General features: G+C 47.2%; 1 protein-coding gene across 8 annotated transcripts in view; it reads left to right on the top strand.

Annotated features, from left to right (window-relative positions):
- The first annotated feature begins 373 nt into the window (after positions 1-373).
- Zcchc14 (zinc finger CCHC-type containing 14) overlaps positions 374-26,650 on the top strand; it is a 55,870-nt gene continuing 29,593 nt past the window's right edge. For 2 of the 8 annotated variants that reach the window (XM_035442723.1, XM_027410702.2), the window contains exons 1-2: positions 375-982; positions 26,415-26,538. In XM_035442723.1, the coding sequence (XP_035298614.1) occupies positions 416-982; positions 26,415-26,538 (691 nt within the window). In that variant the 5' untranslated portion in view covers positions 375-415. Of the gene's footprint in view, positions 983-26,414; positions 26,539-26,650 lie in introns of all 8 variants that reach the window. The other 6 variants (XM_035442724.1, XM_035442725.1, XM_035442727.1 and 3 more) reach the window with 4 other exon arrangements.

The raw sequence follows: 26,650 nt of genomic DNA, 5'->3' as shown, positions 1-26,650 counted from the left end.
GGCATGGCCGGGGCGGCTCCGTCGGGGGGCGGCCCGCACTGACAGACCCTGCGGCGCGCGGGGAGATGGGGGCGGCCGCCTCCCGGGCGACGACGACGACGACGAGGAGCGGCCGCCGCCGCTGCCGCGCACCGGCCGCCGCTGGGGACGGGCGCGGGCAGGGCGCCCCCCGTGAGCGGCGGCCCCGAGGCCCCTCGCCGCCCCCAGCCGCCCCGGCCGCGGCCCCGGCTCCGGCCGCCGCGGGGCCCCTGGGCGGGCGGCTCCCCCGGCCGCGCGCGCCCGGCCCGCGGCGCCAGGCCCGCGCGCGCGCGGCCTCGCCCGGCCTCGGCCCCGGCGCCCGGCCGCGGCCCTGCGCGCCCCCGGCCGCCCGCGCGCGGCTCCCGGGCCCGGCGGCGGGCGCGGCGCGGGCGGCAGCATGGTGGAGAAGCGCTGCCCGTTGCAGAGGGACGGCGTGTACCGCTGGTTCTCCGAACTGCCGTCGCCGCAACGCGTGGAGTTCCTCTGCGGCCTGCTGGACCTGTGCATCCCTCTCGAGTTGCGCTTCCTCGGCTCGTGCCTGGAGGACCTGGCACGCAAGGACTACCATTCGCTGCGCGACTCGGAGATTAAGGCCAACAACCCGGCGGACCTTGGCAGCCTCACCAACCTGACAGACGAGGTGGTGCGTAGCAAGCTGCTGGTGTCGCTGGCGCTGCTGGGCTCGGAGCAGCGCGAGGCAGCGGGCGTGTTGTACCGCACGCTCACGCACACCGACTCCATCATCCACAACTACGGGCTGCAGCTCAACGAGGGACGCACGGGCGATGAGTTCCTTCTACTCTTCACCATGGCCTCCAACCACCCGGCCTTCAGCTTCCATCAGAAGCAGGTGCTGCGCCAGGAACTCACGCAGATCCAGAGCAGCCTGAACGGCGGCGGCGGCGGCGGCAAGAGCGCGCCCGGGCCCGGCGGTGCTCTGCCCACCTGCTCAGCCTGCCACAAGGTGAGCGCGCGCGCGTGCGGTGGGGCAGCGCGGCTGGGTTCCTTCACAGGCCGGCCTGTAGAGGACCCACTAGGCACCCGGTGGCCGGCGTCAGTGCGCAGCCCCTTTGTGTATTCTGTGTCACAGCCCACGCTGGAGATGCGATAAGGGCTTTGTCCTGTCACCCGGGCGCTTAGGTGACAGATAACAGTTCAGCAATATGTCGGCTTGCTCGGGGGCAGATCTGGTGTTTCTGCGAAGGCTCTGGAACCTTGGCTTAGGTGGGCCCTGCTTTTGCCTTCCTGGCACAGGTGTCCCCGGGCGGGAGGGAGGGAAGGCGCGCGCGCATCGCAGGGGTACGATGTACGCGAACGTGTGTGTGCGCGCGTGTGCGTTCGTGTGGGTTGTGCACGCTGGTGAGCACCAGCACGTCTGCCTGGAGAGCCTGGCCATTGACAGGGGCTTTGCAGCCTCGGTGCCGCTGTGTGTTAGTTGTCACTAGTTACCCGTCATGGGGGGGGGGGTTTCAAACCCATTGAGGTGGGATCAGGTCTTAGGATGACAAGTCAGCTTGCTGGCTTCTGACCGTCTGTTCAGAAATGCCAGCTTTGGCCCAAGTGTTTGAAGACGGGCACAGCACCTGCTTCTGGTGGACGCTGAAGGCAGGGATTTTGGAGGCCACGATGAAGAGCAGAAGAAACTCTGCCCCTGCGGTCCTCTTAGCTGCAGCCTGTGGTTGTGGATGATGGAGTCAGTGGGTATTTGGACCTTTGGAGGCCTTCAGCAGCCTTTGATCCAGGAGCCCATGTTTGCTGTAAGAGAAAGACTCTCCAGTGCCAGGGGGCCGTTGAGGTACCACACGGTGTCCTTGGCAGTAGGAGGCCACAACTGGGCCTCAGGGCCTCCTACCCAGCTTCTCTACAGCCTTTGAGTTATTTTGAAGTTAAAAATTTCAGACACTTCCCTTGCCCAAGGTGAACAAGATGGGGTGGTCAGGAAAGCAAGCTTTTTTGTTTTCTCTCAGCTCTCTTTGAACCTTGGGTTGTGGCTTCTCTTTTTTAATGTCTTCCTCTAAGAAGTGGTTGTGGTTCCTGTATGAGTTTCTATGGTGTCTTATCTTTTCAATGACATTTGCCTCTGAGACTGTTGTGGTTTTCCGTTTTGTTTGGTTTTGCCCTCTTCCCCCACCCCCAGTTTCTCACCTCACTTCCCTATTGTCTGCCAGGCAGTTGTCAGCAAGAAAGGCAGGGCCCAAGGAAATCTCAGCACCTCAGACTAACAAACTGTCACCTGTCTGGGGAGTCTAGGTTGCTGTGGTCTCCTCACCTGCAAATAGTTTTGTTCAAGACCATGCACTTGGCTATTTCCCACCCTTGTTGCAGCCAGACCACTGAGAGAGAAACTCACAGTGCATCCAGGGGTATCACTCTAGGTAGAAGATGGTGACTCTTATTTTAATAGGGCAGTCAATTTAGAATACAAGTGTCTAGAACAAATAAATGTCTTAAGTCCTCTCCCGCCTATGCAGTGTTGGGGATGAAGCCTAGAACCTTGTGCCTGCCAGGCATGTGCTCTGCCACTGAGCTCCACCCAACTCCAACCAGCCCTCAGAATGTCTTGTATAAGATAGCCTTTGTCTCAGGCAGAAGTCCATTGAGAGATAAAGAGGAGTTAATCTAGTCCTCAGGGTCTGAGCACTGGTCACTGGCTGTATAACCTCAGCCTTTGTCTCCTGTGCAGTAGAAGGCTGGGCTAAAGTATTCCAGAGGTGACTGGGCAGCTGGCAGCTGTGCCATCAATGTGGTCTTCCCGACCATGCTGGCTTTTCAGTGCATTTTGCAGAGGTGTGCATTGTTTGGCTTAAATGTCTATCTTGTTATGGGCATTGCAGCTGTTTCAGGAATTCTGGCAGAGTTGGGGTCCTCTGGAAAATTTAGGGACTCTGCTTGATTCTGGAACAGGGGCTCTTGACCTAACAATGAAGGCTGGGTCATGTTTGCCCAGGTTCAAATAGACCTTTTTCTTTTTCTTCTCCCTGGCTCTAAGTCACTCCCAAAAGGACTTTAACTCCCTTAGCTGAACTTTGGGCTCACTTGCAGCTTTGAAATTGAAGCCTGATGGTGTGCTTGGAGGGGGAATCCTTGGAGGGTGAAGTCCAGCTGAGTGCCGACTTAGTGCTGGACTATACCTGGGCCTCCATGTCATCAGGAGAAGGCAGCCCTTACATTTCTTCCTAAGTGTTGCACTTGATCTTGAGGTTCTGCTCTTAGAAATGAAGATGTGGGCTGCTTTTGGATGACTTTGTTTTAGATTTTTATTTCTCTTAACTGAACTTTCTGAAAAAACTCATTTGTAGTCGCTTGTCTGAGCCCTCACTTTTCTTAAAAATACACAATGTTCTGAGCAATTCTAGGAGTTTAAAAGTGTAGTTTAGCCGGATGGTCGTGGCACACATCTTTAATCCCAGCACTTGGGAGGCTGAGGCAGGCAGATCTCTGTGAGTTCCAGGGCAGGCTCCAAAGCTACACAGAGAAACCCTGTCTCTAAAAATCAACAACAATAAATAAATAATAACAACAACAACAATAAGCAATGACAACAATAAACAACAACAACAACAAAACACCAAAAATTGAAAGTGTGGTTTATTTTAAAGACCAGGGTCTCCCTGTGTTGTTCACCCTGGGCTGGTAGTCGCTGTCCTCCTGCCTCAGCCTCTTGAAAGCTGAGAAGAAAGGTATGCCCCAAGCCCAGCTGTGGATGGCATTAAATAGGTATGACTTACTTCTGAAAACCATTTGTTGTATGGTATGAACCTGGTATGGGAGAATGAGGGGCTGCCGGGCTTAATCTCCTAAATGCTGCCAATGCTTTCTGTCCTCTAGAAGTGGTTTTGGTGCTATGTAAGAACTGTTTGCATTTTATTTAAATAGAAAGCCTGGGTTTTTGAAGTAGGTTAGAATAAGACCTTTTACTGGACTATGAGACACTGACCTATAATCAATCTCAGCACTCAGGAGGCTGAGGAAGGAGGATCTGGAGTTCAAGGAATTCAAGGCTGCCCTGTTCAAGTTGGTGGCAGGGAGCTGGTGCAAGAGAGCATTTACTCTGAGAATTGTGCTGGTCAGGGGTATTGTGCAGTGCGTTGTAGCCTTTAATATGGTTGAACTTCAGATTATCTGATCACTCTTTAAAGACACCAGTACCTCTGAGCCATCACTCCTGTTCTCCCTACCAGTCCCTCAATAGACACTCATGATCAATTTCAGTCTCTATGGATTTGTCTTCTGTGATCATGTCATGTAAATGGAGTCACAAATACTTTCTCTTTTGTGATGGGCTTCTTTCACTTGGCATGCTTTTAAGGCTTCTTTTGTGAGAGTGTGTATACTACTTTGCTCTTTTTTATGACAGTAATATTCATTCATCATGTGGATGGGCCATAGTTTTTCTGTTCATCAGGGGGTAGAGGTTTGGATTGATGCTTAGCTAAGATCATTCTCAACTAAGGAACATGGTAAACTCCTGAATGCCCAACATTAGCACATTCCCCTTTGCACTGTCAGCACATTGTTATCCCAAGGAACTTCATTCCTGGGATGGGCTGCCACCTGAGGGACTGCATAGCTTTCAAGGCTCTTTAGGCTCTATAGTTACATTGACAGGTAGAGGTGGCTATGGATCTCTCCTGTGACCCTGGTGTCTGTTCTGGAAGCCATAACTACTTCATGGCAGTATTTTTCTCTAAAGGTCTAAAAATGGTGTGCTGTGTGTGGGGTGTATTGAGGTTCTGATCTTGCTTTTGGTGGATGTCTGTATAGTTCCAGAGCTGTACCCCGGTTTTGGAATATGTGCCCTAGGGTTTGCCCTGTGCAGACTTACAACAGTCTCCACAGACTACACATAAAATTGCTAGTAAGCTCTTGCCTGAGACAGGCTGCAATTCCACTTGGCTGCTTGTCTGTGGGAAGCTCGTGCAAGTCATTGTAGTTCCAAGGTTAGACATTGGGGCAGTCAGTCCTGTGGGCATCATGTGAGGAGTAGATGGCTTCCCTTGGTTTCTTTTATAACTCTGACCCCTGCACACTGCTGCCCAAAGCCCCTAGAATTATAAAGAGCTAGAATAGAGTGTCTTCTGAGGACCTGGGATTGACATACCATTTTTCTCCAGATCAGCTGGATCTTCTCCCTGAGTTACTTGTACTGAGTCTTCTTACTGTCTGTACATATTGCTCCATGTGTTACTACCTAGGTGGGAGTACTCCAGTTCCTGTCCACAGTGAAGTGCATGATGTGGGCTTTTAGATACCCTCAGACTCTTAGTGGCATATCTTTAACAGCAAGAAGCCTACTCGAGTCTTGCAGTTATAGCAGGTCTGCTTGCTTCCACAGTGTGGTATGGCTGTGTGGCTCTGAAGTAACTGTCTTTTGCCCTCACATTGAGCTGTTAGGCTGTTATTTTAATTGTAATCAGCCCATGTGCACCTTGGTCACCATTTGAGCCCCATCTGAGCTGTGTGCTGGAACATCATGCTTCAGAACCTGGAAGCTGTCACAGGAGGGTCTGACGCATAGATAGCATTGTGGCATTGTATGTACAGGTAGCTAGTTAATGACCAGGAACAAACAGTGCCAAGTCTTGCTGCTTTTCTGAAGCCATTGTTTGATGAAGTTCCATTCTCTCCATTGTGCCTTAGTCCTGTGTGCCATATTTACCTTGCCTTTGGATTGAGAGCATACTTAGGATAGTTTCCAGAACATTGGCATGTAGACTGCTAGAGATGCCACCCACCTTACATGTGCTGTGTCTGTAGACTAGATGGCTGCTAGCTTCTGAAGGCTATGGGTAGATCACAGTAAATTTTTTAAAAAGATTTATTTTTATATTATGTGTATGGGTGTTTGGCCTGTATGTATGTATGTCTGTACCACATGCCTGCCTGGTGCCTGTGAAGGAGAGAAGAGGCATCAGATCCATGGAACTGGAATTACAGATGGTTGAAAACTGCCATATGGGTATTGAGAATTGAACCTGGGTCATCTGGAAGAGTAGCCTGTGCTCTTAATTGCTGAACCAATTCTTTAGTCCCACATTTTTATAAATTACTTTTGCCTGGGAAAAATAATTTCTACATTAGGGGTCCCTTCCTCCCTTAGCAGGGTAAGATTTCAGAAAAAAACAAAACAAAACAAAACAAAAAACTCACTCCCAGGACTTCAGCTGGGATCCATCAGGGGTGAATCACCAGCAAGATTGTTGCAGGCTTTGACTTCAAAACCTTAGCTCTATCTTCTGAGCCAGTGTTAGCAAGGCAGTAGCAGGTGGTTCCATCAAGGAAAGAAGGAATGCTGTAGAAACATGGCCTGCCAAAGGTAAAGTTACCTTTGTCCCTTGAGGAGGCTGGGTCAGGAGACTTGTCATGAGCTAGAGGCTATCCTTGGATACATAGTGAGACCCTGTTTCAAAACAAAAAAGGCAAAGAGACCATCAGAATCTCATGAAGCAGGCAACTCTGAATAGGATTTTGTTGTGGGTTGAAAGGCTTGAAGTTATTTAAAGTGAAGCCAGGATGGAGGCAAATATTCTCTTGCCAGAGTTGGTCTTCTAATACCCTCCCAGGGCAGTTGGCCAGGTGTGGAGGAGCCTAAGCTGGTCCTGCACCAGCCAGCTTTCCTACCTCTCCTTGGCCACAGATAGGAAAGTATAGGCCTTTAGGAGGTTTTCTCTTGATGTCCTGGTCTTAACATCCATGTTCCCTCAGTCAGATCTCTGTTTGAGCCCTGCCCTCTGTTTCCTCGGGGACTTTGAACAGTCAAGTGTCTGAACTTTGCTTGCTACTTCCTGTCTCCCATCTTCCCCTTCACTGCCTTTGACCTCTACTGTTTTTCTGCTTGGTCCCTAAGCATGTTCACTGGCTTTCTAAACAAAGCTAGCCACCCTTTTTTTGTCCCTCCTGAGCATGGTTCTACCCTCTAGTCAGGTCAGCATTTCTTCTGGACATGCACATGTATATCTTGACACATATTTACACATTGTTGTAACCACCATGTGTGTGTTAGCTGGGAACAGGGCCATCCTGCTCCTGCTCCGTGTCCATGGTGTCTACTCTCATCTTTAGATATATCCAGTCTGTCACTTCCCTTTGGCCTCTCATTTCTTTGGCTAAGATGTTTGTTGTTTTATTTTTGTTGTTGCTGTCATTGTTGTTTGTTTTTTTTTTTTTTTTTTTTTTTTGAGACTGGGTTTCTCTGTATAACTGTTCTGGCTGTCCTGGAACTCACTCTGTAGATCAGGCTGTCCTCAAACTCGCAGAGATCCACCTGACTCTTCCTTCTAAGTGCTGGAATTAAAGGCATGTGCCACCACTGCCTGGCATGCTAAGATGCTTTTTTATTGGTGGGAATTCAGTAGTTTTTTTTTTCTTCCTTTTTAAAATTTAAATTAGAAACAAGCTTCTTTTACATGTCAATTCCAGTTCCTTCTCCTTCCACCGACCCCCTATCCCATCCCCTTTCTGTTCCTCAGGGAGGGTGAGGCCTTCCATGGGGGAATCTTCAACGTCTGTCATATCATTTGGAGCAGGGCCTAGACCCTCCCCCGTGTGTCTAGGCTGAGAGAGTATCCCTCTATGTGGATTGGGCTCCCAGAGTCCATTCGTGTACTAGGAATAAATATTGACCTACTACCAGAGGCTCCATAGATTAACCAGACCTCCAAACTGACATCCTCGTTCGGAGGGTATGGATCAGTCCTATGCTGGGTTTCCCAGCTATCAGTCTGGGGTCCATGAGTTCCCCCTTGTTCAGGTCAGCTGTTTTTGTGGGTTTCTCCAGCCTGGTCTTGATCCCTTTGCTCATCACTCCTCCCTCTCTGAAACTGGATTCCCGGAGTTCAGCTCAGTGTTTAGCTGTGGGTGTCTGCTTCTGCTTCCATCATCTACTGGATGAAGGCTCTAGGATGGTATATAAGGTAGTCATCAATCTCATTATCAAAGAAGGGCATTTAAGGTAGCCTCTCCACTATTGCTTAGATTGTTCGTTGGGGTCAACCTTATAGATCTCTGGACATTTCCCTAGTTCCAGATTTCTCTTTAAACCTATAATGGCTCCTTCTATTATGGTATGCCTTTTCTTGCTCTCCTCTATTCTTCCCCTGACTCGATCTTGCTGCTTTCTCATGTCCTCCTCTCCCCCTCTTTTCTCCCCTTCTCTTTCTTCTAACTCCCGCTCCCCTCCCCCCATTGGTAGTTTCTTAATTTAAGTTTTGAGTCCCCTCGCCAGAGCCAGCTGTTCCTCCTTTCCTTTCCTGGGGCTTGGGCTACTTAGTTTTTTGCATTTAAGGTGCTTGCTGACTATGGTGTTGCAGGCTTTCCAGCCAGCACTTTAAAGGCAAATGTTACAGAGCGTGACTGACTCAAAACAAAGTATCCTTCAAAGAACCCAAAACATAGTTTTTTGTCTTTTCTTCAGCCACCTAATCCCTTTTGTAAAACAGTTCTTTCTAGAACTTTTGGGAGAGACAATAAATGCTTACATGTTTCTTCCTCACACATCATCCCTTGAACTCTTCCTATGCAGTCTTTCAGCATCACATGTGCCTACCATGAGTGTGACTGAATTGTTCACCTTGTCCTTGTAAACATGTCCATTTACCTGCCATGAATGTCACTTGCACCACCATCCCCATGATACTGACAGGCACCAAGGTAGCAGAGTGTGCTTACCTGCTCCTGTCCCTACACCTGCCAGTGCAATAGCAGACCTTGGGCACTGCCGTTCAGAGAGAAGAACCATTGTCAGGGTCCTCTCCAGGTGATGTTGCACATTTTTTCCTGGTCACCAATTGTTGGTGCATCTTCATGTTCCCTGTTCTTTCCCACCAGGCAATGGGTCTTTGTGTTCTAGAAGCACCTGAACTTCTGAAGATATTGAGTCTAGAAAGAGTTGTGTTTGTTTTCCTAGCTTTGACTTTTTCCACACAGCTTGGTTTGTTATATCATATATAGCTTTTGATCTAAGTAGAAATTTGTTATAGAGCACATCTACTATAAAGGATGCATATGTTATACATGACTGTAAAGCATGATACAGCTTAAGAGAGGATGCTTCTCTGTGTGATTTGGCCAGAACTCCCCCCCCCCCCCCCGAGACAGGGTTTCTCTGTGGCTTTGGAGGCTGTCCTGGAACTAGCTCTTGTAGACCAGGCTGGTCTCGAACTCACAGAGATCCACCTGCCTCTGCCTCCTGAGTGCTGGGATTAAAGGCATGCACCACCAATGCCCGGCTTTGGCCAGAACTTGTTTAGTCTCTTTTTTGTTGAATCACCCCATCTGACATTGATTTGGTATGAGGTACAAAGCTTCTTGACACCGAACATGGCAGTCTCTTTCTCAGCACTGTCTATTGGATGATGGCCTTTATTCCCTAGGTGGAACTGCTTTCATCACATACCCCATCACTATCTAGATTTGCTTCTGAACTTTTTGGATGGTTTGTGGATGTGTGGAAGGTTTTTTTTTGTTGTTGTTGTTGTTAAATTTTTAGTTGATTGATTTACTTATTTGAGATGGAGTCTCACTCTGTAGCCCAGGCTTGCCTGGAACTCATGATCCTCCTATCTCAGCCTCCCTATGGCTAGGACTATAGTTGTTTACCACCAGGCTGGCTCCTGTGATGTCTTTCCCACTTAGTGGCCATCGGGGGAGTCTAAGCTTCTTGCTCCTGGCCACTCCTTCCTTGTCCAAGGGATGCCAATTTTGGGGGGTTTGGTTGTGAGTAAACATGGCTGTTGAACAGCTTCCCACATGGTGGCTTGTGGTGGGACTTGGCCACTGCAGTGCAGTTGTATGATGAGGCTGGTTTGTCTTTTTTTTTCTCTCTTTTTACTGTATAATTCATGTTATTTTCAGCTTTGATTTTTGTCCTTCTGGCTGATAATCATGACCCACCCACCCATCTAATGTGCCCAGCCAGAGCTGAAGCTCCAAGTGTACATCGCTGGTTAGCTGGTCTGTGGTAAGGCAAGCTGCTCGATCTGCATGCCCTACCCAGATGCCCAGGCCTTGTAGGCATCCTTGTCCCTCTGAGGGTTATTTGACAAGTCCTGTATAGCATCATAGCCTGGGTCATTATCCCACATCCATGTCTACTCTTCTTTCCCTGACTCCTTTCCAACCCATCTTGTTCCCTGCAACACTTATGGGGACAGATATGTGGCAAGATATATGCACAGGATACAGATGGTACATGGACATGGAGCATGTGCTGCGCATGACACACACTGAGGTGGCACACGTGTGGCACATGTATGGTACATTTCTTCAAAAGCCGGTGTCTTTGTTCAATGTGGACAAGAAACAACTTCACAGTTTCTTCACTTTTTTTTTGTTTTGTTTTGTTTTTTTGAGATAGAGTTTCTCTGTATTGCTTTGGAGCCTGTCCTGGAACTCGCTCTGTGGACCAGGCTGGCCTCGAACTCACAGAGATCCGCCTGCCTCTGCCTCCTGAGTGCTGGGATTAAAGTTGTGTGCCACCTAATGCCTGGCTTTTTTTTTTTTTTTAAGTTAAATCACCAGATAGCTTGGTGCCTTAACTCTTATTAGAAACCACAGCAGGTCTAACTTGTGACCTTGCCCTGGGTCTGGTCTCTAATGGCAGGTACTGTGGTGGTACCTGCATATGGTCTTGGGCAGGTGCTGTGGACACGCCCTGCCTGCCTGTCCTGCAGTTCTCAGTATAGCATGCCTGTTTCTGCATACCATCTTCTCTTGCAGTTATTGCTGTTCTCTGACTTCTCCACACCATGAGCCTGTGCAAGTGTGGCTGCTCCATTGCCCACTTAAATGGCTCACTTATTCCAATATTTCCATTACATCTTTAGAGATTTTCTGCCAGGTATGACTATAGATGTCCTTGTGTTTCTGTTGAAAGACTCACTCACTGGAGCACAGGGATGGTGCTCATTCAGCTTCCCTGCACTGCCTGTTCTTAGGAACATCTGTTCCAGCTAATGTGAGTAGGGAAGGAGGGGCTGGTGCTGTGGCCAGTTCCTGGTGCAGCTCAGTGGCATGGCAGGAACTATTTTCTCATGTACTGTGGGAGTTTTCATCCTCTGTAATGGTCTTTGACTTGATCTTTCTCCAGTTCTGGCTGCACAGCTCTCAGGAAAAACGCTGCGCCATGGTATTAGGCTTTGTGCTGTCTTCACTGCCAACACACAGAAACCACAGGATCCTGAGCAAGACCACCAAGTGGTGAGGCATTGGGAACACTTTAGTAGGCTGTTTTCCTGTGGCAGTCTAGAGGGCTTAATTCATTTTTGCAGAGCAACTGTTAGTCCTGAGAAAGGCTTCTGTGTACTGTGTTCCTTTTGTGTTCATGCAGCTCTGGCTTGTGGCAAGCAGTAAAGGGAGCAGCCATGCCACTCCAGTGTCTAGCCTGCATCTCTCTTAGTCTACCAGTGATACCAGATTCATCCTCAGAAGGGAGAGCCATGGAATCATTTCCTGATTATTTGGGAACCACAGGAAGTATTAGTTGAGTTTCTACAAAGGAATTAGTATGCCCTCAGGCCTCTTACTGACTCACAGTAAGCCTCATCAAAGCACGTGCGGGTGGGAAGTCCTAGATGTGCCAAGTGCAGCCACAGAAGATTCTGCAGTTTTCAGTTAAGATTTAGTTTATGAAGCAGAGGCCCAACCCCCTACCCCATCGCTCTGGATATGTGAGAATGGTGCTTGGCAGTCTCCTGATGCTGTTGGTAAAGTTGAAGGGGCATTTGAAGGTGTCAGGTGGCAGCTGTAGGAAAGTTGGTGTGGTACACCCATGTATTGCCAAGCACCAGGCTTTTTGAGATGGGGGCAGAGGCTTCTGTGCTGTGCAGGGTGCTGAAAGTTGGCAGGCATAGTGCATTGGGAGGGCAATCTGAGAGCATGTCTGGGTGCTTGTACTGTAAAGAGAGCAGGGACCATCCAGGGGTTGATGGGGAGGTTCTGACTCCCTGACTTCCCCTTCAGGATCATGTGAAATGTGAGATATAGAAAACAAGAGTCCAAGAAGGGAGGATGGATGGTAGCTCACACCCACCATGTGCTCAGCACTGTCCCCAGTGCATCCCAGCATTGTGTTGAATAATCACCGTGAGAGTTAGTTGACCTGTGTTCCTTTTTTGGCACCAAGAAAACAGGTAAGTCTTAGCAGTTTTCCAAGGTGGCATCCGTTGGTGGTTATTTTTATTGTGTGAAGACAAATGATAACATTTGTCTTAGTTCATTGTTAGAAAGGAAAGGGAATCTCAGGAGAGTGAGATGGGAAGGCAGATTTGCTTTAGGAGGCTTCAGAGGTGGGCCCTTTAGGGGAGTGGGACTACCTGCAAGGGCGCTGATGGGACCTGTAGTCCTCTCCTAGGACTGCACTGGAGCCTTTAGACCTATTGTTGCTCAGTCCTACACACCAGTAGTTCTCAGAGATTCATTTACAGGTGAAACTTAAAATGGGCAAAATACAGTTTTCCTTTGCCGTGTATTTTGACAGCTGAGTAAGCCCATGTGATACAAGCCTCTGTTGGGGTAGAGTAGGGACCATTTTCTACTCCCTTGTTGTTTTCTATTCCATTCCTGCCTTCATCCTGTGTCCTCCTCAGACTTTTTTGCTCTTTTTCTTTGTTCTATTCTGTTACTTTTCTATTATTAGTTAGTTTTGTGTACTCTGAAGGCTCAGAGTACTCAGAGTCATGGAATTCCATTTTATCTCCTGTCTTCTTTCACACTGTGGGGGTTTCATGGTGGGTCTTGGGGTCTTGGTGTAGTCTTACCTCTCAAGTCCACTTTGAGTGTGCAGTACTTCACACCTGTGGTGGGGGCTACCTTTGGGAAGGTTCCTGTGCTAACAATAGAGGCCCTAAGTCTCACAGTACAGTATAGTAGTCTGCTTGAGTGGTAGGAGTTTTTGGTTGGTTGGTTGGTTTGGGGCTTTTTTTGTTTTTTTGTTTGTTTCAAGACAGGGTTTCTCTGTAGCTTTGGAGCCTGTCCTGGAACTTCTCTGTAGACCAGGCTGGTCTCAAACTCACAGAGATCTTTCTGCTTTTGCCTCTAGAGTGCTAGGATTAAAGGCGTGTGCTACCACTGCCTAACTTTTTTTTTTTTTTTTACTCAAGATGAAGATGGATGTTGGGCAGAGTACTTAGCTAGTGTGCAAAAGACATTTGCACCTTAGTTCAGCATACAGAAAGAGAGGGAGAGGCAGGAAGTAGTGCCACATACCTGTAATCCCAACATTTGGAAGGTTGAAGCAAGAAGACCACAAGTTCAAGGCCATCGTGGGCTAAAGAACAAAACAGAAAAAAAAGGTCTTGAGTGAGTGAATGAGTGATTGAATGTAGTCTTTCCCATTTGCTCACAGTTACCTTTTTGTGTTTTTTTTTTTTTTCCTTAGAAGACCCAGCTTGGTACTGCATCCTTTCAGTATGTGCTAGTTAGCACACAGCTTTGCTTTTCTCTGTCTCATTAGAGGATATTGTTACTGAGTTCAGAACTTTGGTTAATAGCTTTTTTTTTTTTTTTTCTCTTCTAGCACTTTGGAAAATGGAGATCTATCTGTCTGTTCTGTACCTGCCTTATGCCTGTGTCACCCTCTGGCTGGGCTCAGGATTTTCTTGTGTTGATGTCTCTCCTATGCTTGCGGGCTCTCCTAAGCTTGCCTGTTGGGTGCTCTGAGCCTTTTGGAGCTTTAAATTTATGTCATTTGCTAAATTTGGGGGCTTCAGCAACACATTCCAGTCCTTGTGTCTGTTTGCTGTGGGGATGCAATCACAGGTATTTACCTGCTTGTTGTTCTCCCAGAGGTGTCCTCTCATATCTCTTCTGTTCTGTTGATGGGACACCATCCAGGGATCCATCTTCAGAGCCATCAAGATGGCAGTGGCTTGTTATCCCGAGCCTGCTGCTAAGCCTTCCAGTGGGTTTTTTAGTTCAGAAATGGCATTTTTTTGGTTCTGAAATTTCACTTTTAAAACTCCATTTTCTTGAGGGGTATGGTTGCACACCTTAATCTCAGCACTCAAGAGGCAGAGGCAGGTGGATTTCTGTGAGTTCTAGACCAGCTAGAATTAGTGAGATCCTGTCTCAAAAACAAAACAAACAAACAAACAAAAACCCAAAAAACAAAACCAACCAACCAAACCAAAATCTTCCTCCAAACCATCTCTGTTTGTCTCTTGTTGCTCTTTAGTTCTTCAGCCTGTGCTTCTCTTTGTGTTGCTTAATAACAACTTCCCTACTGTTCCTTCCTGAGACTCTGGACCAACTTAGTCATTTCCAGAAGGCCTTTGCTCTTCCAGGGGCCTATTTTTTGTTTCTCTGGTGTTTATTGATTAAGGTTGCTTCTTGGTTTTTATGAGGGAGATGCTGTAGGACCTATGAATTGGTTCTGAAAAATAAGGATGCTGAGGATGGCTGGGCAGGCCACACATTTCTTAGCCTATGGTTAGCTATGTTGTCTTGAAACTATGAGTCCCAGAGAAGCAATCAGTCCGGTGTCTTTTTCAAATGTATGATTTATTGTTTATACAACAGGGAAAGAGAAACAACTCACAGCAAATAAACCTAGCAAGTTGACAGGCTAGCTCTAAGTGATGCCACAGTATCCAGAGGGAGAATTCACGAATGGACAGCGGGTAGAGGTGGCACAAGCCAGTCACAAGTCTGAATGACCAATACACAGCAAGCCACCATATTCACTTCCACTGGTGGAGAAAGGATAATGAGTGTATTCTGGCTCTTCACAAGATGGTGCTTGAGAGTGACAGAGGTTAGCTGGTTATGGCCTCAGTTGTGCTTATCCAGGTCAGCCAGGGTGCTGGAGACTAAACAGCCACTAAGGTCAGAGCCAAGCCAGAGGCAGGAGATCCTGATTAAGAGACGTGGTCACTGAAAGGGTCCCTTGTTGCTAGTGTATATAGGTGGCTCATGTATGTTGGGTTGAAATATATTGGAGACCAGCATCTGCTGAGCTGCTGGGAGACTTGGTTTTTAGAGCCCTTCAGAGCAGTCGGTCTTCCAAATCAACTTCTGATTGGTGGGGGTCACCAGGACTTTGCTGGTTACACCCAAGTGCTTGCTTCTAATGGCAGGGCATTGAGCAGTAGTGCTTCCATCTTTGTTTTCTTTATTTTTGTGTTCTGAGTGTTCACTATGCATGTGAAGTGTCTTGGAACCAGCCTCCTACCTATGTTTTCTCAGACCTTATGCTGAAACGTGGCACAGTTGATAGGGAGGGTATGAGTGTCTCTCTTGGAAGTGTGTGTGTGAGGGAGGGGGTCTATTTGTGCAACCTTACTGGAACTGTACCAATAGGCTGCACCCTGGATCAGTTCATGGGTTCCCTCTGTCCACAGGATGAGATACCTACCCCTTGTTTATCCTGTGGTAGTCTCACCAATGCTGCTGCCCTTGGTGGTGTTCAGCTTGGCAGTGTTTATAGGTTTGGGCCAGTTGCTTTGGTGGAGCCCATGTTCTAAGGCTACACAACTTTAGCATTCTACTTGTTCAGGGTCCATCTTAGGCAGTTGAGTTATTAGTGGATTTACTGTGATTTGGCCAGTTTCTTACACAAAACTCCAGAGTGGAAACATTCTTCTGAATTATACTCAGAGATACACACCTGTGGTCACAGCCACCTCAAGCAGGTGAGACCACTTGGGCCTAAGGGCTTGGGAATTTGGGGCTGGCCTTGGCAAGGTAGTAAGACCCCTTCCCATTTGTTAAAGAAACATATTTCTAGCCAGGGCATTCTAAAGGGCGTTGGTGGCGCACGCCTTTAATCCCAGCACTTGGGAGGCAGAGGCAGGAGGATCTCTGTGAGTTCGAGACCAGCCTGGTCTACAAGAGCTAGTTCCAGGACAGCCTCCAAAGTCACAGAGAAACCCTGTCTCGAAAAAAAAAAAAAAAAAAAGGAAAAAAGAAAAAGAAAAAAGCAAAGAAACATATTTCTAGCCAGAATATTCACTCTAACAGTATTGTGTGTAATGTGGCTTTACTATCAGCACTCCTTGGGATAAATACTCACAGCTAATGCCCCCTGCTGCCTCTTGTGTGTGGGGTCGTGGATCTAACTCCCATTTGCAGGTTCGTAAAATAAAAATAAAAATAAATGAACCACCAAATGTGGTGGTACATGCCTTTAATTCTAGCAGTTAGGAGACAGAGGCAGGTAGATTTCTGTGTGTTCAATGCCAGCCTAGTCTACATAGAAAGCTCCTAGCCAGTTAAGGCTACATAGTAAGATCCTGCTTCAAACAATAACCAACAAAATTTATGGGCTTGGGTTAGGAGCACACACTGCCCTTCCAGAGGATCTGAGTTGGATTGCCTGCACCCATACAGGCAGTTCACAGCCATGTGTAACTCTTAACTCCAGGAAGAATCTGACTCCTCTGGCCTCTGTAGGCACCTCCTGTACTCATGTGTACATATCCATACTCATACACAGAATTTAAAAAATTTAAACTTGACTTCTGAGCATTCTCTTACCTTCATGGTCATGATCACACCTCACTGCTGATAGTGGACCTTTTTCTGGCAACTGGCACTTCCTGTTTCCCCCACTCTAGCCAGGCAACCCCTCATCACCCATCATAGAGGAGACACTAAAACCAAAGCCCAAGTCTGAGGCTGGAGTGTATTGCACAGAGTTCCTTCTGCCTGTGTGTCTTCTGACAGGGCTATGTGGCTTCTGGTGGAATCTGTATGACAGGCCCCATTCTAGGCTGCTCCTGAGAGCCAGCAACTTTAGTCTTGAGGTTGATACAAGCTGTTGGAGAGGCCATCTGCTTCCTCTAGCTGCATGTACAACCCGTGTATGGTCCAGAGTCCCCAAGGGCATGAGTGCAGGCCATGGCTCTTGATTATAGGAGGTTGATAGGGTTTACCACTCTGTTCCTCCTTCTCTCTGTCTCTAGTGTCTGGATTCACTGTGCAAACCATGCATGGAATGGTGTGTAGTAAGGCAGAAGCTGTAAGCAGTTAGGTAGTAGCCAGCCTCTGTCAGCAATGACAGTCCTTTGGACCTACCTCAGACCATATCAGAAAGGGCATGGGAACAAGAAGCAGGTTATTACTTTCAGGGGCATCTTCTGTGCCATCTCAGCCCTCAGTTACATCTGTGGAGACATGTTTCAGCACCATAAACTTGTACTTACACAGTTCCCAGCCTCCTTTCGGTGTCAGGCAGACCTGGGCTCTTTTGCTGGCTGTGTTGAGTAGCTTCCCATGCAGGATGTGGGACTAGCTTGTGGTGGGCTGTCTAGGTCTGCAGAGCTGAATCCTGGCAGACCTCACTGGCTGTGGAAGAAGCCTATTCTCCACCACCTTGGGGATCCCTCCCAGTACATCTGCCAGAGTTCCTTCTTCTCTCTCCTACTCTCTATTTTCTGTCTGGTAAGAAACATTAAAAGGATGTGTGTGTGTGTGTGTGTGTGTGTGTGTGTGTGTGTGTGTGTGTGTGTGTGTAAAATGGTTTTTGGTTAGCATTGGCTTTCATTTGGCCTAAGTCAGCAAATAGCTTTCACCATTAAACTATTTTCTTGTTCTGGTTTAGAGACACAAAATGACTATTTTAGGAAAGTGCTTACAAGTCAGTTTTCTTTTTATTTTTTTACATTGACTTGAAAGCATATAGCAGATGTTACTCTTTCCTGCTTAGGCATTGCTGGTGGTTGACTAGACTGTGTTTGGGTAGTAGTGCCAGCTCCTGTTGCCTTGGCTTTACACCTATTTTTATGCCCAAAGGCCCATCCCCAGGGTTTGGTAGCTTTTCCTGCCAGATAGGCCCTGGCACTGTGGTGGTTTCCTGTTCGCTGTTTCATCCTCTCCACTTGATTACCCTGAAGTTGTCATTATCTCAGTGAGAAGGGTCAGGAGTCTTGATAAGGTGTCTACCCATCCCACAGTCCTGGGGTAGCTCCCTAGAGCCTAGCTTGTGGGATGGGTATGGAGGCTTTAGAAGGCAAGCAGAGCTGTGTGTGCCTTTCTGAGCTGCTTGTACCTGGTAGGAAGGCATCTATATTTAGACTGGATCTTTAGCTTCTTTTTCTAAAAGTCGTGTCTACTCTTTGTAGAAAAGTTGGAAAACAGAAAATCAGAAAATAAAACCAGACACGGTGGTGTGTGCCTATAACCTCACTACTCAAGAGACTGATGCTGAAGGATCACTATCTCAAAAACTTAACTTTTCTTTGGCTGCTTTACACTGTCATGTCTGTTCTGATGCCACTGCTGCTGAAGGGCCTGAATGGCTCTACCCAGTGGCTGGCAGTATTTATGCCCAGGACGATTCCAAGATGTTGCTGGAACAGCTGGGGCGGGGGCTTATTTCCTGCTTCCTGTGTTGCCTCCTGCCTAGGGGCTAGGTCCTGTCACATCTTGAGAACTATAAGAAGCAGGAGAGAAGGGGCTATTCTCCCAATATTCTGTGACCAGACCATTCTTTCCAGCCCTTTGTGATTGTGTCTCCTACAGTCAGGCCTTCCCTAGGATCATGATTCAATTCTAGTTAACCTTTTCTTCAATTATGACATCTTGATGTCTCCATGGTGACAACTGAGACCATATTTATTGACTCTGATGGAGTGCCCCCCTATAACACTAAGTCTACTTAAACCTTGCTAAGTAAATAATGGTAACCTAAATTTAAGTGTTGTGAACTCTTCCAAGTTTTTTTTTTTTTCTGTCTCTTTCTAGTGACTCTCCGCTTATAGATACATTTTCCTCTTTTGAACATTCCTTGTGCCTTTTGTCTCCTCTGATTCTGTTTAAATAAGGACTTGTGGTCTTCATTCAGATGACTGTGGCTTTGTGTCACCTGTGAATTTGATGCATGTTGATGTCATTGATTTTCATCCTGTGAAGGTGAGTTGTGTCTTTCTTCACATAAGTCCTTGGCTATATTGCTGATTGGCAATATTTTAGGAATCTGTTGACTCCTCTAGGTAGCTTTAGAAGGTCAGAAGGTGCAGAGGTGTCACAGTTAGCTGTGTCCTGCTTACTGGCTGTCCAGCAATGGCATCAGTCAGTAGTTGGCAGTTAAGGCTGTGCTGTCTGTCCTGCTGTGATGACTTTGTTTCACTGAAATTCGGGTGATGAAATGACTTCTAAAGCTGTCGTTGCTAATTTTAGATGAAGTGATGGCCTGTCGTAATGTCCATATAAGAAGGATATGTTTGAAGGGGGAGAGACCCCTGTATTAAAACACAGGGATGTGGATGTTTGGTGGCTATTTGGAGTTCTGCCCAGTGCCCAGAGGAAGTCCAGGAGGGCAGGAGGCTTTGTAAGACCCATGGCTTCTGACCCTCCCGTGTGGTCATGTTTTTTCACTATGCTGTCTGTGGCAGTACTTTAGTCCATTGAGGTGCCTTACCAGTCTCACTGTGTGATAAGCTTAATAAATGCATTTTAATTACCATTAAAGCCCTGTGAGCTACTTGCTATTATTTCCACATTATAGTGAAAGAGTCTGAGATAGACCAAGGTGAAATCTCCTGACCAGGCTCATCAGTTAGCAAGGCCTGTGCTGCCATCTGCACACTGAGTACCCATGTTATCTGACCATACTCTTGTTCACCTTCTTTTCTTCCTTCCTTCCCTCCTATTTGTTTTAAGACAGGGTCTCATTATATAGCCCACACTGGTCTGGAACTTGTGATTCTCCTGTGTCTGCCTCCATGAGCACTGGGATCATAGGTGTGTGCCACCATGCCCACTGATCCCCCTAATTTCATTGGCTGCCGTGTCTCCCTTTTTTTCTTCCCATCTGGGCATGTGGCCCTGGGAAAAGTGTTGGGAGTTGTGCTCCAATTTTATTTGTAATGTGGGGATAATTTGGTCTGTTGTGGGGGCTGATGTGTATACCTACTCCAGCAGCTCACTACCATTCCCTATTGGAGCAATGGCACTGGGCTATGGGAGGCCCAGGCTTCCTCTACTTGGCTTGTTTGTTACAGTCTATACTTAGGGAGCTCTGCTTCCAGAAATATGATTGCATCTTGCAAATTGAATTGGTGTTTAAAAATTAAATTTCTAAAGATTGTGTCCCTGACTTATGAATATTAAAGCTTTAAAGAAGCCTGTAAATGTGAGCTTTTCACAGGATATTACAGTCTGAGGAAAACCTTTTTTAAAAAATTATGTCTGGGGAACAGTTATTAGCTATCATGATAAGGCCAACATCAGGCATCAAGCCACCAGACCCCCATGACTTCCCTGGAAGGGATACAAGTCCATCTGGTTTGATTATCCACATGACACTGGAATTCTAATGTTCAGGTCCCTTCTTGTGGGAACTACCTAGCCTTTGGTCTGACCCAGGTATAATCCTTTATTTTGAAATGTCCTTGTAGTCAGGAATGCCTTGGGCCCAAGTTAGAATACACATATACCATGATTTGGAAGTTCTTGTTGTATCTTGTTCTACATGGTCCTGGGAATCCAGTCCAGGGCCTTGCATGTTCCAGGTGAGACTCTGAGTGATCTGAGGACACTCTGACACCTTTTCACTTTCTGAGACAGGCCATCACTAAGTCACCCAATCTGGCCTTGAAATTGGTCTCTAGCTTGGACTGGCCCTGAACCTTCCATCCTTTTGTCATAGTCTCCTGGTTTTCTGAGATTACATGCCTGTGCCACCAGGCTGGACCTACAGGTCTTTAAATATTAAGTCTGTATATACCAGTTCATCTCTACATACCTAGCAAGTATACCTCAAGCACCAGGGGTAGGTAGTTTTTGGCTGAAGAGCAGAGCTGGTGCTTAGGAGGCTTGAAGCCAGGAGCATGGCAGGCAGGCCTGGAAGGGGCAGGTCCACACTGGCTTCAGTGCCACCCTCCCTCCAGGCCTGAGGAGAGAAGGGAGGTCATTGTGTGAAGGTGTATCCACGCCAGCCGTGGTCATGGCCGTGTGCCAGCTGCCTCCTAGAGCTGCAAGCATCAGGAATAGCCATGTCCTACTGCTAACAGGAAGGGAGGGATCAGATCATATTTGTGACCAAAGAAAACCATGAAACTCCTAGCAGTGCAGAGATGGTGGCTGATGACTCCAGTGATACCTGTGAGGAGCACAGATTGAGCCCAGTGGAGATATTAACTGGAATTGCCCATGTTGGGAGAATGGCCAGTGGCCCCTGTGGGGAACAGTTCCAGTCTGCCTTTTCTGCTTCTATTACAGCAGAGAGGAAATCAAGGGATCAGACTGTATAGACCAGTTCCAGGCCATGTAGAAATGCATGCAGAAATACCTGGACCTCTGCCCCAAGATGAGGAGGAGGAAGAGGAGGTAAAGCCAGCAGAGTGTGGAAGAATCAGCTGCTACTAAGGCCCTCTGCAGCCAAAGAGCAGCGGTCAAGCTCCTGAAGGCCGTGGGCCCTGGCTGCCACTTGCCACAGGACTTTCTGCACTATGTCTTTTGGTCACCTCTGTGAAAGCTCTTTCCCTCTGTGCACTGTAATGTACAAAATAACTTATTTTAATGATCAGGGGTCTTGGCTGCTTGCCATATACACTGAAAAAAGGGGGTTTGTTTACACCTATATCCTGCATAAACCTGTCCTTGATTGTTAAGTTACTTCTGAATGTACTCCATGATTGCCCTGGATTTTACCACTTTGAAATACTGTGCTGAGGTTTCTCAGCAACCAGAAGTTGTTACTCAGGAAAATTTATCATGAGAAAGCTGATTTATGCTGGCCCATTGTATCCCTTTTGGTAGATTTTACCCCTCTTTGGGAAATTAAGTAAATGCCAAAACTCGTTCAAGAATGCCTGGCACCCATGTTTCTGTATTTGCAGTCCTGACTCCAAGGTCCCTACAGTTGCAGGGTGGGATTGGACACTGTGACTTCCAGTCCCTCCTAAGTGAAGGGAGAGGCTGGATTTTCTTTTCTTTTTTTCTTCCCGAGACAGGGTTTCTCTGTGGCTTTGGAGGCTGTCTTGGAACTAGCTCTTGTAGACCAGGGTGGTCTTGAACTCACAGAGATCCGCTTGCTTCTGCCTCCCAAGTGCTGGGATTAAAGGTGTGCGCCACCAACACCCGGCGAGAGGCTTGATTTTCAGTTTATTGTTTTGCCATTCTGAAAGCCTTGGTTTGGGGCCCATATTCACTCAGTCCAGTTCGTGGATATTCAGTATCTATTCAGTGATATTGAAGTGGAGACCTAGCTGCTTCCAGAGCAGAAGCCAATAGAGGAAATGTCTGAATAAAGTACTCAATTAAAAAGAAACAATTTCTGTCTGGGGAAAAAAAAGAACTAAGGTTATACTGCTTGGGGCCAGTAGCCTAAGCTCCACTCCAGCAAGGCACTTCAGAGCAGGCAGCAGCCAGCGCTAGGGCTCAGATGAGCTCTCCTGGAACCCCAGGAGAGAGGAGTATGTCCTGGGCTTCTGGCAGGTGCTAAACATCAAATCTGTGGGCAGCCATTGCTTGTTGGTGCCCAAGTAGAGCTGCTGAGACCCTGGTGATTACAGCCAGGCAAGATGGAAATACAGAGCATCACCTGGAAATCAGTGCCATTGGGGCCATTGGAACTTGGTGCTGTAGCTGAATGTCTTACAGATGTCTAGTGCTTCTAAATGGAAGGCATTGTTGTACATGCAGAGGATCCCTCCATGAACAGAACAGCCTAAAAGGAGAAGAAGAAACAACAAAAAGCAAAACAAAACCATGTCTCACTGATTGCTGGCAATGAAGTTGTATAGAGATGAGAGATACTGAGGGAGCCATATGGACAAGGAACACAGAGCCAAGGTCTCATAGAAGGGACTTTGTGTCTGCTGGGCTAGAGTGAGGTGTAGGGCCAGGTAAATGAGATGAGGGTGCTCACTGGGTCCCTGGGGGCTGTACTGCAACCTCTGATGGTCTTGGAAATGTTAGCCATGATGATGGAAGGACAGTTAGTTGGACAGTAGAACCTGTGCCCTTTTCTTGGGGAAATAAAGTAAGGTGCTTTGCTCAGAGAGGATTTGAACTCACAGGAAGAGCCAGGGAAGGGAGTGCCTTGGCTTAGTCTACAGGCCTTGCACAGGATGGGAGGGCAACATGTGAATGTCAGGCCCACTGGAGCTCTGCTGAAAGTGAGTCAGAGAATATCTGAGTTGAACTGTGGGTCACATGGACAAATTAACCTAACCAAAAATAACCTAAAACAACATTTCTGGGAATTGGAGTTGAAGGCAGCAAGCATTCAGTGTAAACAGGGGAGCAAGAGGTGAGAAGAGGAAGACCAGACAGGCAGACACATTTGGCCTTGGGGTCATCACTTCTTAAAGCAGTTTTTTCCCTGCATGTTTTAATCAGGCAGCTCACAGCCTGGGGACAGCAGCCTTCAGCTTTGGGCTGAGTCTACATGGATATAGGAAGTGTTTCCTGTTGTCACTTAACTGAAGTCAGCAGGTGGGCAAGCCTATTCTTTGAGAAGTGGTCCTTACCTCAGCCTGGGTCTCAGCACCCAGGCACCACCACACAAGGATAGGCCCTTGCAGCACTCTGGCCTGGATGTGTAGGGGTACCCTAGTGAAGCCTGTTGTCAGCACATCCCTTGCTGCTTTCACATGTAGGCTGTGGGTGGGAAGCTGGGTTTTGCTAGTGGCTCTCTGGTGATGGGGATGTTGGTTTCCTGTGACTAGTCTCTGGCCTCTTCTTGGAACCACGATGTAGAGTCAGGAGCTGTGTGAGTCAAACTACCAGGATGGGCTACTGGTGGCTGGCGGCCATATACTGACAGGTTGTACCTGAGCTGCTCACAAAGTTGTGTGAGAATCTTGTCTCCTGATAAGGATGTTCCTTGTTCTAATGTTCAACTATTGAATGATGGAAGAAAAAAAAAATGCTAAACTGAAGGCAGCCTGCTGTTTAGTCCAGTTTGGTTTGGAAATCAGGATCCTTCTGTTTTGACTTCCAAGTACAGGGATTATAGGCAAATGTGAAATACCAGGTTTATAATTTAACATTCTTTCATGTCTCCTATATTTTATTATTACTATGTGTATATGCATGATGGAGGTACATATCTCCATGCCAGTCTGCATATGGAAACCAGAAGACAACCCTATGGAATTGTTCTACTTTTTTACTTTGTTTTCAGGGATTGAACTCAGGCTTGCAAGTCAAATGTTTTCATCTACTGAGCCATTTTACCCAGCCCTCTTCATTGACCTCCCTTCCTTCCTGAGACAGAATTTCATGCAGCCCAGGTTAGCATTGAACTTGCTGTATAGCCTAGGAAAACCCTGAACTTTTTTATCCTTCTGCCTCTACCTTCTGGGTGCTAGGATTACAGGTATGAAACATCAAGCCTGGGGATCAAACCTAGGAATTCATGTATGCTAGGCAAGTACTCTACCAACAACTCCAGACCCAAATTTAGCTTTCTTGATAACTTTTTGGTAATGTTAGCCACAGTGAATTGTCTTTCTAAAGTGACTGAATGGCTAGGACTTGTTTTCTTGAGTTCTGTTAAAGTCCATAGAAACTGGCTGGTGGCACACTGCTTATAGGCATCTGCTGTCCTCTACTGGATCCTGGGATGCAGAGTAAGCCTTTTGTTATTGTTGAGTCAGGGGCTCTCTGTGTAGCTCTGGCTGGCCTGGAAATCACTATGAAGGCTAGGCTGGTCTGTAACTCAGAGAGATCCACCATCCTCTGCCTCCCAAGTACTGAGATTAAAAGCATACACCACCATGCCAGCTCAGAGTAAGCTTTCTTGATTGCCCCCAGTTTGGCCAGGCTTCTACTGAGTGGCTCTGACAAACTGTATGGTGGTCTCTGCCTTCATTCAGCTTCCTCTGTCTACCTCAGAGCCTAGGCTCTGAGCCTGGCCTCTGAACAACCAAGTGACACGTGCCACCACCAGGCAGGTAACAATGGGAAGCCACAGGCACAGGGCTGGGATATCAGGAGCAGGCATGTCCCAAGTGTTCACTGCTCGAGTTAAAAGACTTGGTGCTAGTTCCTCAACTTCCTGTTCCCATGGTACATACAACAGGCTGTTCAGTCATGGAACTCACAAGTCTTTTCCTAAATTTTAAAATCTTGAACCTTTTCTAATATTTGAAATCTTAAGATATGACTGAAGTGAAAGCATTGCTATTTTTTATTTTATATCTAGTCTATTTGGGCTGTAAATTTTTCCAATACTGATAAGGAGGGAAATGGAGGATACTGCAGTCCACTCCCTTCCCAAGGGCCAGACAGCTGTCCAGGGGTTGTGGGCCCAGTTCTGTGTGTGTATACAGTAAGAATCTTCTCCTTCATCCAGCCAGGGCAGAGGATGGCTGTGTCACAGGGAAGAGGATGGCTGTGTCACGGTCTAGCTTCAGTGTCCCATGATTTATATTAGCAGGTCCCTGTCTCTAGATAATGAAGTTTTCAGTGTCAGGTCTATTCCTGTGTGAAAACTTAATATGGTGAATCCTTTTGTGTGACAAAACTTTTCTTAGGGAGATGCAACAACACACAGTTACTCACCCTAGATGGGGAATCTTGCTGAACCAGTGAGTTTTATTGGGGTTACTTACATGACTATGACAAGGGGTTACTTATAGGAGCAGAAATGACTCAAAGACAGCTGTATGCCTAAGGCTCACCCCAGCATGGGTGACAGCTCACAAAGCCCGGAACCTGGAGCACATTGTACACCAGCAGACCCATCAACAGGTTGGAGAGTGCCCATTCCAGATGCCTAAGTGGTCTAAACCTCTTCCACACTGCTCAGCTGGTTTCTGCTTCTTCTAGGCAGCTTTTCAGCTGTCCTGGTCTCAGAGTCTTCTTGGCAGCTGTTCTCTGAGTTAATTTTGCAGCTCAGCTTCTCTTCCATCATCTTGGCAGCTCGGTTCCAGTTGCTCACTACCTTCCATCTGAATGGACTATCAGCTTTTATTTTTTCCTTCTAGCAGGGAAGGTCATAGTAAATCTAATCAGTTTCAGGGACTTCTGGAGCTATCATGAGTTGTTTACCTTCTTGCTCAAGGAGCTTCCCTGCAGGATATAATGTTTCAATCTTGGAGGAAGGTGTTACACAACAATCCCTAGAAGTGGAGTTACTACTTCGTGTTGTTCAAATTGTACCTGGTCAGATGTCCTGTGCTGTTTTTCTGTGGCTTCCAGAGCTCTGTGGAATTTGTTATAGGAAAGCATTTAATTGCAAAATGTAAAAACAGGGTTTTGCCTCAGTTGAAGGCATATGATGCATGCCACCATGGCTAAGATTGCTGTGCTGTCTGATGACCTAACCTAGACAGAAGCCCAGGACTGTTGGTGGGTTTGGGGAGCATAGTGGATAGTGGTGTTTCATCTTTCTCTGGAAGAACATTGTGTTATGGTAGGAAAACTCGAAGCCACATTTGTGTGAATAACTCTCGACAAGAGGCAGTTGTGCAGAAAAAAAATAAGATGATGATATTCTGTCTCCTCAGATGGCACCCAGAACTGAGACCCCTGTGAGCAGCATCAGCAACAGTCTGGAGAATGCATTGCACACATCAGCACATTCCACGGAGGAGTCCCTGCCCAAGAGGCCTTTGGGAAAACACGGCAAAGGTGGGTAGTTATGCTGGACATTAGTGGGATATCCCAGGTTAAGGGAGAAGGCATCCACAGTACAGAGCTGTGGACTGTTGAGACTTAGTATTACCTCAGGACCCCCAAGACC

Source organism: Cricetulus griseus, chromosome 3 (assembly GCF_003668045.3).
Source record: "Cricetulus griseus strain 17A/GY chromosome 3, alternate assembly CriGri-PICRH-1.0, whole genome shotgun sequence".
NCBI lineage: Eukaryota > Metazoa > Chordata > Mammalia > Rodentia > Cricetidae > Cricetulus > Cricetulus griseus.
The sequence above is the reverse complement of the archived record's forward strand: the minus strand, read 5'-3'. Positions and strand labels throughout refer to the sequence as shown.